Here is a 16,551-nt window from a genome sequence, read left to right as displayed (position 1 = left end):
TTTTCTAGGTGATGACGACGGCGACAACTTTGACTTAGTGATGAAGACAGCGACAACCTTTTTTTTTTTTTTTTTAATATAATGGAGGTGGCCGGCGGCGATGCTTGGCGGGAGCTCGCAGCGAGAGTAAAAGAAGATCTGATGACTGCCACGACGGCAGAGATCAAGCGACGGCAGGTACAATGGTAGATCTGGCGATTGCCGCGACAGCAACAACAATAAAGACTAACAGCATGAGGAGTGGTGGCTGGTTGCAAAGCAATCGTTGGTGACGATTCTTGTGCTGCGGCGAGGCTGGCAGATCTGTTGTACTAGTGCGATTTGTGAAGGAATAAAGTGGAAGAAAATATATATATATATATTTTTTCGAGGGTTTCGGTCTGACTTAATTTCAGAGGTACGGTTCAAAGAGATTCAAAGCCTCTTTTATTTTTGGGTAGGCTCTGATACCATCTTGAAATTAAGAGAAAGAATATGAGAATCAAAACCAAATTCAATATTATTCATGATGGTATTACATTCAATTTATAGAGTAATATCTAGCTAAAATAGGTGACTAAATATACAATAATCGGGAAACTAATTACATACCAATTAGCCCTAAATTAAGGAGAAAATAATGCAATCCTACAACTGTACAATCTGTATAATCTCGGATTATAAAAAATAAAATCTCAACAGGTCCAACACCAACCAGAGCCAACTCAAATTGACCGTGCATATGCATAGAACTAGTGTAAGAACCCGTGAATTCTAGTACAATTTCATGAAGCCCACTCCCGTCTATGATAAGTGGGACATTAATGCTACAACCTAAGTGACATAAAACCGGAGTGTGAAAACGGCAAAATATAAGTAATACAGAATGAGAATGGGAGCAATAACATGCGTGAACCGTGAGAGCTGAAGTGCACTTGAAACATGAGAGCGACAGACGTTAAGGAAGATTGTGTAACTTAGGCGGTAACACATTTTTTAAACAACTATTTATATTTAACAATTCAATATGTGAAAAAATAAAATATTTCTCACAAAAAAGTACTCCCTCCATCTCACAAAAAGTGTTCACCTTTCCATTTCTGTTGTCCCAAAATAATTGATTCAATTAAAAGTCCAATGTACCATTCTTTTAATATTTATAATTTACCCTCATTGCCTTGAAGTAATATAAACAATTAAAGTTTGAAATAAGACCTCATGTGTATTGTGGACCCACCATAGAAGATTATATATATTTGAAAATTCAATCCAAACCGCTATAATAAAATATATATATATATATATATATATATATATATATTTTAAAACTATACTCTTAAAAAGTTAGGGCCTACTTGATTTGTAACTCTAAAAACAATTATCAAAAAATACAAAATTGTTTTTAAAAAATATGAAACTGTTTTTAGAAAATACAGACGATTTGGTTTGTCACTCAGAAAAGTATTTTTTGTTTTCAAAAAACTGAAAATTAAAAAATGATACAAAAACTCTATTTGATTCTGTTTTGTCTAAAAACTCAAGTATAAAAAGAAATGTTTAAAAAAAACTATCTTTTTAACGTTTTGTATTTTTAAGTAAGCCTTGCGTTTTTCCAAAGAGAGACACTTTTTGTCAGACTAATAAGTAAGGATAATACTAAAAAATTTTGGGGTGGTATGGGCTTTTGTGGAGGTCGGGAATTTGGGCTTATGTGGGTGCGGGGAGCAAAACAAAGCTCCAATCCTCAATCCCCTTCTTATTCCACTTATAAAATCAGAGTACAGTAAGAATTTTATTATCGAGAAAACAAAAGGGACGAAGAGAAGCAGAGTCGGGAGGGTTTCTTGACTGGTACGACACCTTCTTCTTATCCTTCTATTTATATTGAAATTTATTAAACTATTTACAGTGGAGAATTTTAAGCTATTTTGTAATTTGTACAGTGCTAGGGTTTTGGGGAGGAGCAAATCATAAGAATTGGTTGTCAGAATTTGTCACTTCTTTTAAGCATGCCTTGCAAAGAGAACGACATTGTTCAAGAATCAATGGTTGATTTATAATCTATTTTGATTTAATAAAATACTACCCCTGCTTTTGTTTTAGCAAATTTTTATTTTTTATTTTCTTATTTTATTTATTTTTAGCTTTTGTTTTAGCAATTTTTTATTTTTTATCTTCTTATTTTATTTATTTTTATCTCAGAAGGCCATCTTCAAAATGTGTAAAGGGGTTTCTAAATTGCCACTTGCTGCTCAAATTAGTAATCCTCTGTCCACCTTACATTCCCTGTTGTAATTAATTGTGTACCAATTTTCAGTATTAATGTTTGAATAATTTTGTTTTCCTACCTCAGTTATCTATCAGGCGGTGGCTAGTGTTGGGCTTACCGGTGCCGGTGCTCTAATTGGTTTTGCGTATGTTTCACATTTTTTTCAGATTTCAATTGACTAGTCATTGCTCTCTATGCTAAAGTAATTATTATTATTTTTTAAAAAAAGTTTGGTTGATTTAGGTTTGAGTTCTGTAGAGTTTCTATTTGTTTCTCTTTCAACTAATTTTGTATTATGATATGAGTGGTTGTTGCAATTCTATAGTAGCACTGTTTTTCTTTGTTTTACCTTGATTGAAGTTGTTAATGGATGAAGCCGTGTGTTGGGTATGGGTATGTATTCATGTATGGGACATATCATATCCGTAAATAGGAGGACAAACAGACATTGCTAATTATTCATTTTATTTTACTTTCTAGGGTAAATTACTATTTTTATTTATTTATTTATTTATCTAATATAGTGTTCAATATAGGCTTTTAACTAGTTTAAAAGTAATAGTACAATATAATTAAATTATTGGATATGTTTTTTAAGTACACGTTCAGCCAAAAATGTCGAACACATATCCCAGACCCTATGTCCAAACAATATGTGTCCGACACAGGTACTTCACTACTTTTAAAGAGTCCGTGTGACATAGCATGTTATATGGCCAATGATATTGCTTCTTTTTATTGGGTAATAGTCAATGATATTGTTGTAACTTTGATTTATAGCATTTTTTGTTCTAGACGTGAAGTTTAGGAATTTCTGTTTTTCGTCTGTTACTATTATTATGTTTTTTTCTTTCTTGACAGCTTGTATTAATACTTATACTAATATATTGTTCATAATTTGTATATGGCTATATCTAAGAGTTGTGTTGGAACAATTGTAGCGTTTGGTATAAGTATCTTACATCTGAATTTGTTTCAATTACAGGAAGCATCAATTGTTGCAATGGTTCCAAAAGAGGTTTGTCGTCTTCCCTTGAAACTTCAATAATTTATTTATTTATTTTTTTTTGTTGAGAGCTTGGATTCTTTTGCAAAATCCTAGATGCCATTATATGCACTACGAATAGAAAAAGGGCCATCCGGGGTAAAAAAAGAAGCCTCTCCCGATTTAATGTGCCTGATTTGAATCCTAAGAATTATAATCAGATCTAATCAAATCTGCCACCTTATGCACTGAACTACCATTATAACTTATGGTAGATAGGTTTCATATGATTTGTATGCAGGAAGTTCATTCATTTGACTCACTCTCTTAGTTACCGAAAGGTAAAGAAGTTACATTTTTTTAAAAAAAATATCGCTGATCGAGTTCTCTTCTTTTATGGCTTTAGTCATGCTCAACTTTTGGGGTGACTATACCAATTTATCTTTTTGTTTATATAGAAATATTATATATAGATATAGATATATATACTGTAATCAGTAGGAGTAAGCAGGATTCCACAAACAATATGGGAAAAGATTAGTTTCAGTTGCAACCCATACAACAGTTTGATTCCAATTATTTACCTCCAGAGAAAAAAGAAAAAGCAAATGGTTGCGATCTTCAACTTCAAATCTCCAATAAAAAGATAGAAGATCACAAATAACACCATGTCATCAATATCTTATAAAATCAATCACCCTAAAAGTGTTATGTTTCTCTTTGCCATTTCCAAAGAAGAGGAAGTCGTGGTGGTGGTGGTGGAGGGAGAAGGGCGGTGGTGGAACAAGAGGGTGTGGAAAACCTGAATAATATATTTTAAAAGCAGAGAGTACAGAGAGATACAAAGGAGTATACATTTCATAAGATGAGAGAGAGAGATGGCGGGTCTGTCTTTTTTCATATTTTCTGGTGACCAAATAGAAAATAAACTGATATGAGATGATGTGTCAGCATATAGAGAAGGTGCCTTTGCATTTTAGTTCTTCGTGTTTGCCAGTTGATAGGTTCTGTTGTAAATAATTCTAATCTTTCATTCGGTTAGAGAGAGAGGCTAACCCAGTTGCTTAGAGAGAGAGAAACTCAGTTCTTAACCTTGTTCCTCTGGTACAAAGAAGAGAGCGATGAGAGGAGGATATCAAACTTGTTTTTGAGTTGCCGGTAAGGAGTAGTTTGGTGAAACTATTGATGACTTGGGACAGCCATTTTATTTGTCTGGTGAGGTTACTTTTGTTAGTCTGCTGCACGCGAGGGTAGTTTTGGCATTTTAAAATTTTATTTTTATTGACTTTAACAGGTCTAACGATCAACTAACGGCAAGGGTGCTTAAGGCAACCAAACGTCAGGGAAGATTGACTAGCATATTTCAAAAACTTTAATATGAGGGTAATTAAACCAGACTAGGGGGAGATCTGAATAATGTACCCTCATATATTTTATTGCTCAAGTAATTTTGTTGGCCACTTTCTCTGCATTAAGCTGGTTAATCATGTCTCATTCACCTCGTATTGTGAAAATAGTTATATGTACTAAATAATTCACCTCATATGTCTCATTTTGTGCATTAAGCTGCTTAAATGAGGAGGCATTTCAAAATAAATGACTACCAGCCAAAAAAGCTCTAGTATGTCTCTTGTTGTTTCTATTTTATATTTCTAGTCTCTGACTAATGCTTCTTACTAATGGTTGGTTGATTCTGAGTTCTCTTTTTGTGTGATAGAGTAGCCAATTTAGGTTATTGTTTCTTTTCTTCATTTGTTTTGTATTTCTTGAGTTTTTTTAACTTGATATTTGTATGTGCGTGCAAAATTAAGGGCATCCTTGTAACCCTTAAGATTAAAATTCATTAATTTGATTGGTTTTGGACAGTTGGTCTCCCTTGCCAAGGGTGCTGAAATTTGAATGAATTTAAGTGGAATTCTCCTTTTGAGATACAATCTTGTCTTGTTGTCTCACTTATACTCTGTATTGTTATCTTATACATGTGCCTTCATTTCATTGAAGCTGTTTGTAAATTACCAAGATCTGATATGATAAGTTGGTGGCTCTCCACCAACATGCTAGTGCCCTAGCGACACTAGGCCTCTACTTCTCAAAGGGAGGTCAGGGGTTCGAACCTCAGTAAAGGCATGTGCGTATGAGTACCAACTAAGAAAAAAGTTGGTGACTCTCCTACTTAATCGCTACTCTCTCTCACTCTCTCCCCATCGATTTTGAAAATCTGAAATTTAGGTTACTTTTTAAATGTTTTTGGGTAATGGAACCTTTTTAGATGGTTCTAAACTAGTTGAAATTGTTTAATTCAGTGACCATGATTTAAAGGCAGATGATAGTGATGTCGTCACAAAGGGCAATGATTTACAGGAAAATGATAGTGATGTCGTCACAAAGAGCTATATGAGGTGTATTAGGGCAGACATACTTGAAGCTATTCAGGATACCTGTGTGCATCTTGACCGAAGGTTGGACAACGTTGAGGCTAGGCAAAACCGTATTGAACAGAATTGTGCTCCAACTACTTGAGGGTTTGTTCTTGTTGATGTTACTGCTTATGTTTAGTCGTTCTTTGACAGACTTACAAATTGAATATGAATCTCTGTTATGTTTGAATGAATCTCTATGGCTCTTATTCTTATACTTGAGTAATTTTTACACTCGTTATTAGTTATTTAACTTTGAAGTTGAATGATTTATTGTTATACTTGGATATATGACGTAGGACAGAATTCTGCACAGTTCAACAAGCAATTCAACAAGTCCGTTTTCGACTAACTAATAGTATTTTTTTTTGGTGGAAACGACGCATTGAGAAAAGCCCACTAGCTTTTGCTTGCGGGCCATGCTGGTTTTCGGCTGAAAACGCGTTTTATTGTGTTATAGGAAGCCTGCCGATTATTTCGGGATTTTGGTTTCGAGGCTTTAACGAAGTCCAAATGCTTTAAAATTTTAGATTTAATATTTTTTATTTATTAGGTTTCTTATTCTATATTTTCGGATTTTTTTGGAGAAATTTTATTTTTAGTCTTATTTTTAGACTTGTTTTCCTTTTGCTATTAGGCTTCTTTATGTTTTAGTTTTCTTCTAGAGTTAGGTTTTCTTTTATTATAAATATGTGTACGGCTAAGTGTGAAGAAAAAATTTATTCATTCAATTATCAATACAAATATCAGATTTTTCTGAAATTATCCTTTGTTTTGTGAATTCAAAACACCCACCTTGTGGATTCAAAGTAAAATTTAAGAGAAATCTGATTCCCAATGGTGAGTCATAGCCCTAATTGGTCATTATCTTTTTTCTCTAAGAAAAACCAAATTGAACCGGTTGTGGTGATGACATAGTATCACCAATTTATTAAATATTGTCATGTAATAAAACATTTTTACTAATGTGACATAATACCATAGGTTGACGCACAAATAACTAGCAAAGAAACAGTTGTACTACTGGGGAAGGATGTAATGTAAGGGGAGCTGAATGGCGTGGTGTAAATATATATATATATATATATATATATATTGTAGGTGCAAAAATTCGTCAGTTATATAAAATCGAAAAATAAGAACAACACACTCAAAGAAAATAACGATAATGCAAACAAAAGATTGAAATTTTAATGTATATTCTTTATTGAAGGTTTATGCCCTTATTTATATCGGTGAAAGAGTTAGGGTTAAACTTGCATCACGTGCCCCCCACCCATCTTCCGTACGTGATAGTTTCATTCTACAATTCTTCCACATAAGACTCCTTTTATAATTTGCAATTGATGAACTAAAACAGATGAACCTTCTAGATGGCAAGATTTGGGCCGGGCTGAAGATGGGCCATCTCTCAAATTCGGCCGAAAATCGAAACCCTTCTGCATCTATGGGCCTTCTTTGTTGGGTTTTCAGAATTGGGCGGCCCAGATAAAATATTGTAAAAAATCGGATGGTGACGTGGCCCCTTTTTTTTCCTCTGGTTGTTGCATACTGCTGGTTATGTTAATTATACTTTTGTATGCACCAACCTTCAAGACAATAATTATCAACTCCCACCCAAATTTCAAAAAAATTCTTCTATCTGGCAACGCCCAATCCCAAAACCCCGGAAGCTTGAACCCAGAGTCTAGATAAGTAAGGGTGGTTAAACACAAAGCCATCTTTGGAAACGATGATTATTTTTTTATTTGTTTTTTGGGCTGTGTAGTCAGTGACGGAGTCAGAATTTCAAGTGAGGGAGGGCACACTGCCAAAAAAAAATAATAATAATACAGAGTACATATATATATATATATAACAACTATATAATTTAAAAAGACAAAGAAGAAGAAAATTATTAAAATATAAAAAGAAAATAAAAATGAAAAAAACTTTAATAGGAAATAGTTAAAAAGTTTCAATTGAGGAAGAAAAGTTGACTTTTTCTATTAAGGAAATTTAAGAATGTGAAGAGTAAAAGAGAAAATAAAGAAAAAAATAAGAATATAATTTTAAGAATTACAAATTTGAGGGGGGTACTACATAAATTTTGTCATATATATGGAATTTTTTTAAAAAATTACCACATATATTATAGGTTGCTGGCCAATTCAGGGGGGCACGTGCACCCCCTAGGCCTTCATTGGCTCCGTCCCCCTGTGCTGTCATTAATAGTGATTATGTTGTGTAACTTTTGAATTTTTATTTAGTTATAATTTGTATATATAAATTTTGATAATTTTGAAATTGCTCCCACTAAAATTTTTAAAAATTCACAAAAGTCCTTAAAAAAAAAAAGTCAAAATTTAAAAAGACCCCTCATTTTCTAACTTATTTGCCTAAAAAAAATTTCAAAATTGAAAACCACCCATGTCTTTTTCTTCTTCAATGGATTTCACAAAAATTTTAAGCATCAAAATTCAAAAAAACTCTTTCTTTTCACAAAAATTTTTTAGTTAAAAATTTCTTATAACATTATTGTCAATATTTGCCCCAACTCAAGTAGAGCCACTGATAACTTACACTACCTAATTTATTGCTCTCCACCATACAAAAACACAGCTAGGCATCACTTTATAAATCTTAGCAATTTTTATAATAGCCTTAGTGTACACACATACACTTCTCCTGAGAGGATGCCACCATGCTTAGAAAAAAGACTTGCCAAAGTTGTTGACTCAAGCTTTAGCTTTCCAGTGGTGAAACTGTTCTTATTGCTTGAGAAGCTTTTGAGTTAGCAGGTGCAAATATCATATTCCAAGGCTTATCTCAAAACATCAAATTTAGTTTACAAATTTCTTTTTTTCATTTTTCCTTTGTGTAGACTTGCAAAGAATTCTCTAAATTTATTTATCATTCAATAGATATCATATATTTTCTTTTGGAACATTTTTGAAGCTTTTGTGAGTATTTGAGACCGCCACTTGTAGCCTCCTCGGTCTATAAATAGTGTGAGAGCGGATTAATCATGCACCAATATTTGATCCATGACAGTCCAGATTAGTAAATACAAATACAAAAATTTCTCATGGTTAAAAGCTACGTTGCTTGTAAAAATGTGGGATAAAGGGATTTATGTAAGTTCAGAAAGTAAATGGAGCTAATAGTTGTGGAATAATTTATGTTGTAATTATAACGGGTGTGCTCTCATAATTTATTTATGAAAAAAATGTCTTAAAATTTTATTCATTTTCGTTTTATTTTTTATTTTTATTTATTTATTTATTATTTTTAAAGAAGTATTCAAGAGAATATTAAATATCGGGTATGGTACTCAAGGTGGGAGTCATTGGATCATGGATAGGGATGGCAATGGGGCGGTTTGGGGCGGGTTTTCCATTCCCCATCCCCGCCCCTATTTATTTTTGGTACCCCATAACCATTTAAGTTTTTGCTTGTAATTCTCATAACCGTCCCCGCCCCATAACCGGTTAAACTTAAAAATTCCAAATTTTTTGATTCTACACAAGTTTTGTAGCTGTAGCAAAACCACATAAATCTGAAATTCTATAATAGAAGCTTATAAATCCAAACATTCATGCAACATCATCTAACATTAACCAAAAATAACATTATTAGCATGACCACATAAATCTGAAATCTGAACTTTTGTAACAAAACCTTATCAATCTGAACATTCATGCAAAATCATCCAACATTAACCAAAAATAACATTCTTCCAAGTTCCAACATAAAGCAATCAAATTAAAGCAACATCCTTCCACCAAACAAAGAAAAAAAAAATTCCAAAATTCCAACAAACAAACATAAGAGTTTCCAACAACAGCCTTAATTAAGAGGAATAAAAGTATTCAAAACACTAGCCAGAATCTAAAACCATTCTTTGTAATCTCTTCAAAACCACCAATTGTCACCAACCTAATCTGAAATAGAATAAAAACAATGAATTTGTTTTAAAACAATGTTAAGTCAAAAAAAAAAAAAATGTATAATACTAAAAAAATTAATGCAATTACCAACAACTATATTGGGTGGGGACTAAGTAAAGTAATAATGTATAGTTAGCCCATTTATTTCATTCACAACAACTAAGAGTAATAATATTTATTTATTTTTTCATCACTAGTAAGTAAAGTAGTCATAATTTTTAAGGCAATTACCAGTTACTTATTCCGGCAGTTTATATCTCCAAGCAAATAAAATTATATTAAAATAAAAATTAGCATATATATATATATATATATTTCTTGGGGAGGAATAAATTACAAGATAGATAGATATGTGCCCTTTCAACGACGATGTGGGGTTGCGTGGTTTGTCCAAAAAAAAAAATAAAAAAACCAAAGATTAAAAAGCCCATCAATAGTGAGTTCACATGAAGAAGAAGAAGATATTTAGTAATTGTCTTTTTCTAATTGGAAAGGAGTTGGTTAATTGCATGATGCTTTTTCTTCAATCCAAAGCTCAATCTATTAAAAAGTAGCCTATCGTCTCATTTAATCCACATTCATCAAGTGTCCGGCAAGATTGGGTTTTTGATAATTACTTTTTTTTTCTTCTTTCATATCAATCCACCATAATTTGTTCATTACTATTGGATCTCTATATATAGAGAGAGAAAGATATACGCTACAACTAGATGAAGACATATAGACCAAAAAAGGAGAGACACAGAAATTCTATGTATAAAAATTACCAATCCATGAAGCCAAGATCTAAAAAGAGTACCAAATCTGAGGGAAATCTTAGAGGAATACCTTTTGGGATAAGCTTTGACCACTAAGAAACCACATATATTGGGATTTTGTGAAGAATCAATGGTTAGATGACTCAGATCTATCAGTGCCGAGTGCCGAATGCCGCCTCACTATTAGAGATTCAGAATATAACGCTTGAAAATATAACGTTTGAAAGTAAAGTCTGAAAGTGAAAGTGAATCTAGAGTTTCAATATATATATATATAGTGAGGTTAATTTTGTAAATATATTAACATGGAAGGGTATACTAGTAATTTAATATATTAATCGGGGCCGGTTTCAGGGCGGATGCGGGGCGGGGATCTGAGTCACCCACAACCGCCCCGCAACCGGCCGGTTTTTTTTTTTTACCCCCCATCCCCACCCCATTTAAGTAAACGGTTCTCCAAACTCGCTTTAAATGGGACGGGGGCGGGGGCGGGGCGGTTCCTCACCGGGTTGGGGATTTTTGCCATCCCTAATCATGGAGGGCCTTACCACATTCAAGGGCTGAGATGATCCCGGATACCATACTCCGGGAAATTTAATATTTTTTCATACTTCAACCTCATTAGAGCTTATTGAATTTAATGACTAAGAGGTGGCCTAGATATCTCCTCCCAGAAAGTGTACTCATCCCAGAATATTTCATGGTATTTAAGTTAATGATCAGAGTATTTCATGGTATGTAAGTTAATGATGATTAATCTAATCTACTAATGGACTAAGTATAACTTTTTTCTATAATTGGACTAAACCATGTATAACCACCATCTCATTCATTCCATCTGCTATAATTTTTTTAACTTGACAAGGACCTCTACCACATCTCGCCACAGGATTCTATCCATCTCCAGGAGGATGTAGGTAATATCACACCTTCAAACAAGTTTGATTGAACATATGGAAAATGATAAGACGCATATTTGCATCATGGTAGGAGAGTAATTAATGCAGTACCTGTCTTGGTATATCACGCCCTATTGATAGATATATATATATATATATACCCCCAAAATTGTCAAAAATAAATAAATAAATTGAATAATAATATGATGCCTTCCACCAAGCATCACCCCAAACACTAGACATTGGATGTAGCATACAAACTTGTATTGGATAGTACCAAACAGGGGAAAAACAAATGCACCAAACTTAGTAATTGAACTCTGGATCACGATGGACAACACGGAATTCTAAAGTCAGTATATATATTATTCAAGCCTAACAAAATAATTATAAAACTAATGTGAGCGAAACATCAAAGATCAATTTGTACCATTCCCCAAAGAGAGTTTCTGCTAAAAGTAATTTAACATTAACCCTGGTATACATTGATTGAGGACTTGACCAGGAAAAGAATGATATTTGGTTTGTAGAACCAGCTAAAGATTATTTTTACAATCCGTAACAACCAAGAGGACAATACCCCCATCAAATTTTCACAGCTAAACAAATATTTACTTATTCTATCCACCTTGTTGCTCTCCAAGGTACAAAAACACAGCTGGTCTATCACTCTTATTGTATGGGTTTTACCTAAATTCATGGCTTGATAGCCAACGCCAGTCCAATCTTCGCACTCTTTTCAATAGCCGTGGTGTCCACTTCTCCTGAGATGGTGAAGAGGGATTTTGGACGCCACTCATGCTGGATGAGAGCACTTGCCTTGCCGAAGTTGTTCACCCGGCCCTTCACTGTTGTTAGTGGGTCTAGTGCATGTTGCGTTCCAATGGTGAGAGAATTCTCATTGCTTGAGAAGCTATGAGTCAGCTCCGCACCAACAGCTGTATTGGTCAATGGGCTGACAGTGTGGTAGTAGGAAGCAGCAAGGGTGTCACCTTTGTCATTTCTGTATCCATTAACAAATATAAAACTCTTCAATCAAGCGAAACACACCATCCAAACATATATAAGCAAACACACGCCATTCACAAAGCCAAAATATCAGATTCCACTCTTAAGGCTTATGTCATAACTTCAAATTTAGTTCACATTTTCTCCCCCCTCGGATCATAATAAATTTTAATCCAGCGCTGAAGGTTTTCATTATCATCATACCAAAATTAGCAATGCATATCAAAGTATGTGATGATTACATTTTATTATGAACCTTAATTTTCTTTCACCGTTTTACAAATGAAGGATACTCACAATGCCAAGGAAGCAATCAGGTCAGCTTTAGAGAAACTCAATGCCGCATTGCATTTGGTGATGTTTCTAGTGGCAGTGTCAAATGAGAGATCAGTACCAAGAGCAAGACCATTGCTCCCAGCCACGCCAGAGAAATTGACAAAGGGACTCGCAGTCAATCCAATGCTAGTACTGATTCCAGCATACTCATGCAAGTACTGGAGTTCCACCTATCACCACAATCACCACAAGTCAAACATAGAATAACTTCAAGTGACAAAGTATTCACACAAGCTTTAACAACATAGGATTTACCTATATTGCATGGACTTGGGTAAATGTATCATACGTTGTAGATGTATCTAAGCACCAGATTTATTAAATCCCAAACCCAAATAAACGGTTTCCTTTTTTATTTTCAAAATCTAAAATAATACTTAACATAAAAGCATTCAAGATAGGCAGGCACTTCACTCGTTTTGAAGTAATTTTTATTTTTTTTAGTAAGTATTAATGTAACAAAATAATATCATAAGAGACTTTTTATCTACAATTATACAGTAAACTCGAATTATTGGATAACCTTGTTAGGTACATGTCTGACCAGACACAACGTGTCAGATACATATCTCATACTCATGTCAACTACTTCACACATCTTTAAAGAGCGTACGTAAGATAGGCCAATGAAACCAATCTAAAGACAATGAAAAACAACTAAAATTTATTACCTTGCCGGACTTCTGATCAGGAGCAACAAAGCTGAAAATTGTCTTGATTCCAGGTGCAGGTTCATCAACAGTGATGGTAGTAAGAAGCTACATGTTCACATCAACTTATCATATCAGCTAAATGATTTAAGTACCATATCGTTCATTTATAAAATGCTTTAACCAACCAGTTAAATAGACAATCAAACATAATAAAGTCAAGGCTTTCTGCCAATGCACGCGTACAAGAAATTACAGATAAAGACAGGCAGCACATAGAAAGTATGCTTGGCCACTTGGCCTTTGTTACAATGGATGTAAACTAGCCAAGTAACTGAAGCATCTTTTGGAATGATTTTTCTATTGAATGCTTAGATCATCTCCACATATAGATTATAGAAGGAATAGAAAAGGTTAATTTACATCCATTGTAACAAATGCCATTTTTGGCAATCCATTACTACAAGAAATCAAAAGTAAACATGGGCATTCCTATAAATTTTGTAAGGAAAAACTATAATAAGTAAAGAAATTTATTTATCTAATCACTGAAAAAAGAATGAAACATCAACACATTGAAAAATAGATGATAAATTAGTCATTTCTGTCGCAAAATATGATAAAACTCATTTCCTAAGTAAAATGGGCATAATTGCATGAAAAGAAAAAAACAATAAGATTCAAAGGCAAGGAGTTACAATTGCGTGGAAATGGGGTAAAAAAACAATTGACCACAAACTATATAAATTACATTCAATAAAAATAAGAAAGACAATATTCAACATTGTCCAGATTTTTCCCACTGTGTCACTCTACTGTTCGAATTGTGGCCTGCATACTTGTATCTACTTATTAAATATAATATAATATAAAAATAGTATATTGTTAAATGCCACATACACCAATTATCTAAATTTATTTAGATTGTAGAACACACTAAACAGATGAATTTACACAGAAAGCACTGAACAAATATAACATATACGTGGTATCTTTTAAACAACTGCCTCTAACAAGTTGCAATTCTTAACACTAAGAAAACAGGGAAAACAAATGGTTGCCAGTGACTAATTATGCACCAATATTTAATGCACGACGAGATAGTCCAAGTGAGTGAAGATCATTAAGAATCCATCTTAAATTTCAAAATGAAATAAAAAATAAAGCCGTCTAATGAAGTTCCATCACTTACATTAGATTTTGTATCCACTTTTATGTCAGTTGTGATATTTTTGTTCTTCAGCTGAGTGTTCACATCAGCCAAAAGTAGCTCACCTTTCTTAGTTCCTGATGAAGTTATGGCCTGAGATTTGAAAAGACATAAATTTCAGAACATTACAGAGTCGAACAACAGAAATTTAGGAGCAGCATTCGTGGTTTCCCATTAGGCTTTGAGCTGGTTAATAAAACTATACCAGAAGAACCATAAATTATATAAAAAATTCTAAAGAGTCTAAAGATGCATAGACAACATTAACATGGCAAGACACGAACTATGTAACACACTCACTAATAAATAACAGGTAAGCCCTATATGTGAATTGCACATCATGGATGGCAATAACCAAATTCCAATTAAAAATCAGTAGTACATGAAAACCGTATTTTCCTCTAAAATTACAAGCATTAACTCTTTAGAATTGATAAGAGTGAAATATTGGAAAATATCAGAATTTTAAAGCCATAATCATAGTATAATTGTTCCAAAATGGGCTATTTCTTGGTCCATTGGTACAAGCTCGGGCTGCTGGTATGCATGGGGCTGTGATTCGAGTACGCGGAAGCCACATTGCGCAAATAATTTGGTACAAGCTTGGGTTGTTTCCATGCATGAAGATGTGGTTCGAGTACGTGGAAGCCATATTGTGCAAATAACATTAAGGCAAATTTTTTTTTTCAGTCATCCCTCCCAGCGCCCTCAATTAACAGGGACAATACCGGGCAGTGGTCTCATTTGGTATAATGGTTCTAAAAAAACTACCAAACATGCGTCACAAATACATAATGAACATATTGGAATAATGAGACAATTAATAAACCATAACCACAAATTAACTTCATTTAGAATGACCCTCCATAGCTAGCCGCACGTTAACAAATTGTGATACAATACAATAATATATGAGCATAATATGAATGATTCCAGATAAGATCCCATGATTCCTTTAATTTTCCTTCCTATTACTTTTAACAACCAGACAACGATATGAAAATTCACGATATTATAAGGAAATAAATGCACTGCACTTGGATTCTAATGTACATTAGACACAGAAATAGAAGTAGAAAAGAAATAGCTTTTATCAATAAACCATTCCTCAATTAAAAAAAAAAAAAAGCAAAAACATTGCCATGTTGCATGGAATTGGTGCCTTGGAATTGGAATTGGAGAAACTGAACATAGCATAAGTCTAATTGCAGAGACACCATGTAAAAAACAGAATTCAATTGTACAATTCAGTTCAGTTAGGTCAACTGCGATTAATACAATTTGGGTTATTTGTGTTGCGTTTTTTCATTTATTTAGTAAATCAATCTACAATTTACTTATATTCTACAGTTTTCTCACTGACCAAACTGAACTGAATGACCGATAGGAGCAGATACACTAGTTTTACCCAAAATTTGTCATTTGCATTTGAAAATATTAGGTATATGGAGAGACTCACCACTCCAGTGGAAGTGTAAGTAGTGATGGTGAACTTATGGTCAGTCTGGTAATCCTTGTACAGAAGATCTGAAACAACAAGAATAGGTTAATTTGAACAAAATCAATAACCCAACCAAATGCGCATATATAACACTAAGCAGATGATAATAATTAAAGTAAATCATCGCTCACCTCTGGCCTTCTTGCCGATATCTGTGTAGAGACCTGGACCTTTTCCCATCTCTTTTGGGGCGTAATGGAAGAATCAAATTTATCTGATGAAGTGGGTCGTGATGATTGAAATATATAAAATCTAAACGGTTAAACCCTGTATTTCGATAGTTTTTTTTTTTTTTTTTTTTTTTCACTGGATTATGTCAACCGTTTGATATTGTGCAGGAGAACTAATTCAACTTTATGGCCGTTGTTTTCATCATCAAAGGTACAGATGACTTTTGGCCCGTCATCACAGTCAAACATTTTTTTTTTGTTTTTTTATCATTCGTGGGATTTTAGTTAAATCGAAATTTAGGAGTGAAAATGAAATAAGGTGGAGTGAAAGAAAGAAAAATTAAATTTTTTTGTTAATTAAAAATAAATTAATAAAATTGTGAAAAAATATAACTTTAGAAAAAAATATACATATTGTGAAAAATATTATTTTTTATTTT

The 16,551-nt window shown here is 33.4% G+C and overlaps 2 protein-coding genes across 2 annotated transcripts; one reads left to right on the top strand and one right to left on the bottom strand.

Annotated features, from left to right (window-relative positions):
- The first annotated feature begins 1,660 nt into the window (after positions 1–1,660).
- LOC132302925 (uncharacterized) lies at positions 1,661–5,876 on the top strand. The gene is made up of 6 exons (XM_059799931.1): positions 1,661–1,830; positions 1,923–2,027; positions 2,182–2,239; positions 2,333–2,393; positions 3,234–3,266; positions 5,537–5,876. The coding sequence occupies exons 2-6, from the start codon at positions 1,989–1,991 to the stop codon at positions 5,751–5,753; spliced, it is 408 nt and encodes a 135-aa protein (XP_059655914.1). The 5' UTR covers positions 1,661–1,830; positions 1,923–1,988; the 3' UTR covers positions 5,754–5,876.
- Positions 5,877–11,637: 5,761 nt separating this feature from the next.
- On the bottom strand, positions 11,638–16,227 carry LOC132302924 (mitochondrial outer membrane protein porin of 36 kDa). Its single transcript, XM_059799930.1, has 6 exons — positions 16,073–16,227; positions 15,900–15,967; positions 14,423–14,533; positions 13,252–13,338; positions 12,542–12,750; positions 11,638–12,239 (listed from the first exon to the last, which is right to left on the bottom strand). The coding sequence occupies exons 1-6, from the start codon at positions 16,119–16,121 to the stop codon at positions 11,933–11,935; spliced, it is 831 nt and encodes a 276-aa protein (XP_059655913.1). The 5' UTR covers positions 16,122–16,227; the 3' UTR covers positions 11,638–11,932.
- Between the last annotated feature and the right edge of the window lie 324 nt (positions 16,228–16,551).

Source organism: Cornus florida, unplaced genomic scaffold (genome assembly GCF_030987335.1).
Source record: "Cornus florida cultivar Cherokee Brave unplaced genomic scaffold, ASM3098733v1 CherokeeBrave_3.0.0_Hap2_Chr04, whole genome shotgun sequence".
NCBI lineage: Eukaryota > Viridiplantae > Streptophyta > Magnoliopsida > Cornales > Cornaceae > Cornus > Cornus florida.
This window is presented reverse-complemented; position numbering and strand designations above follow the sequence as displayed.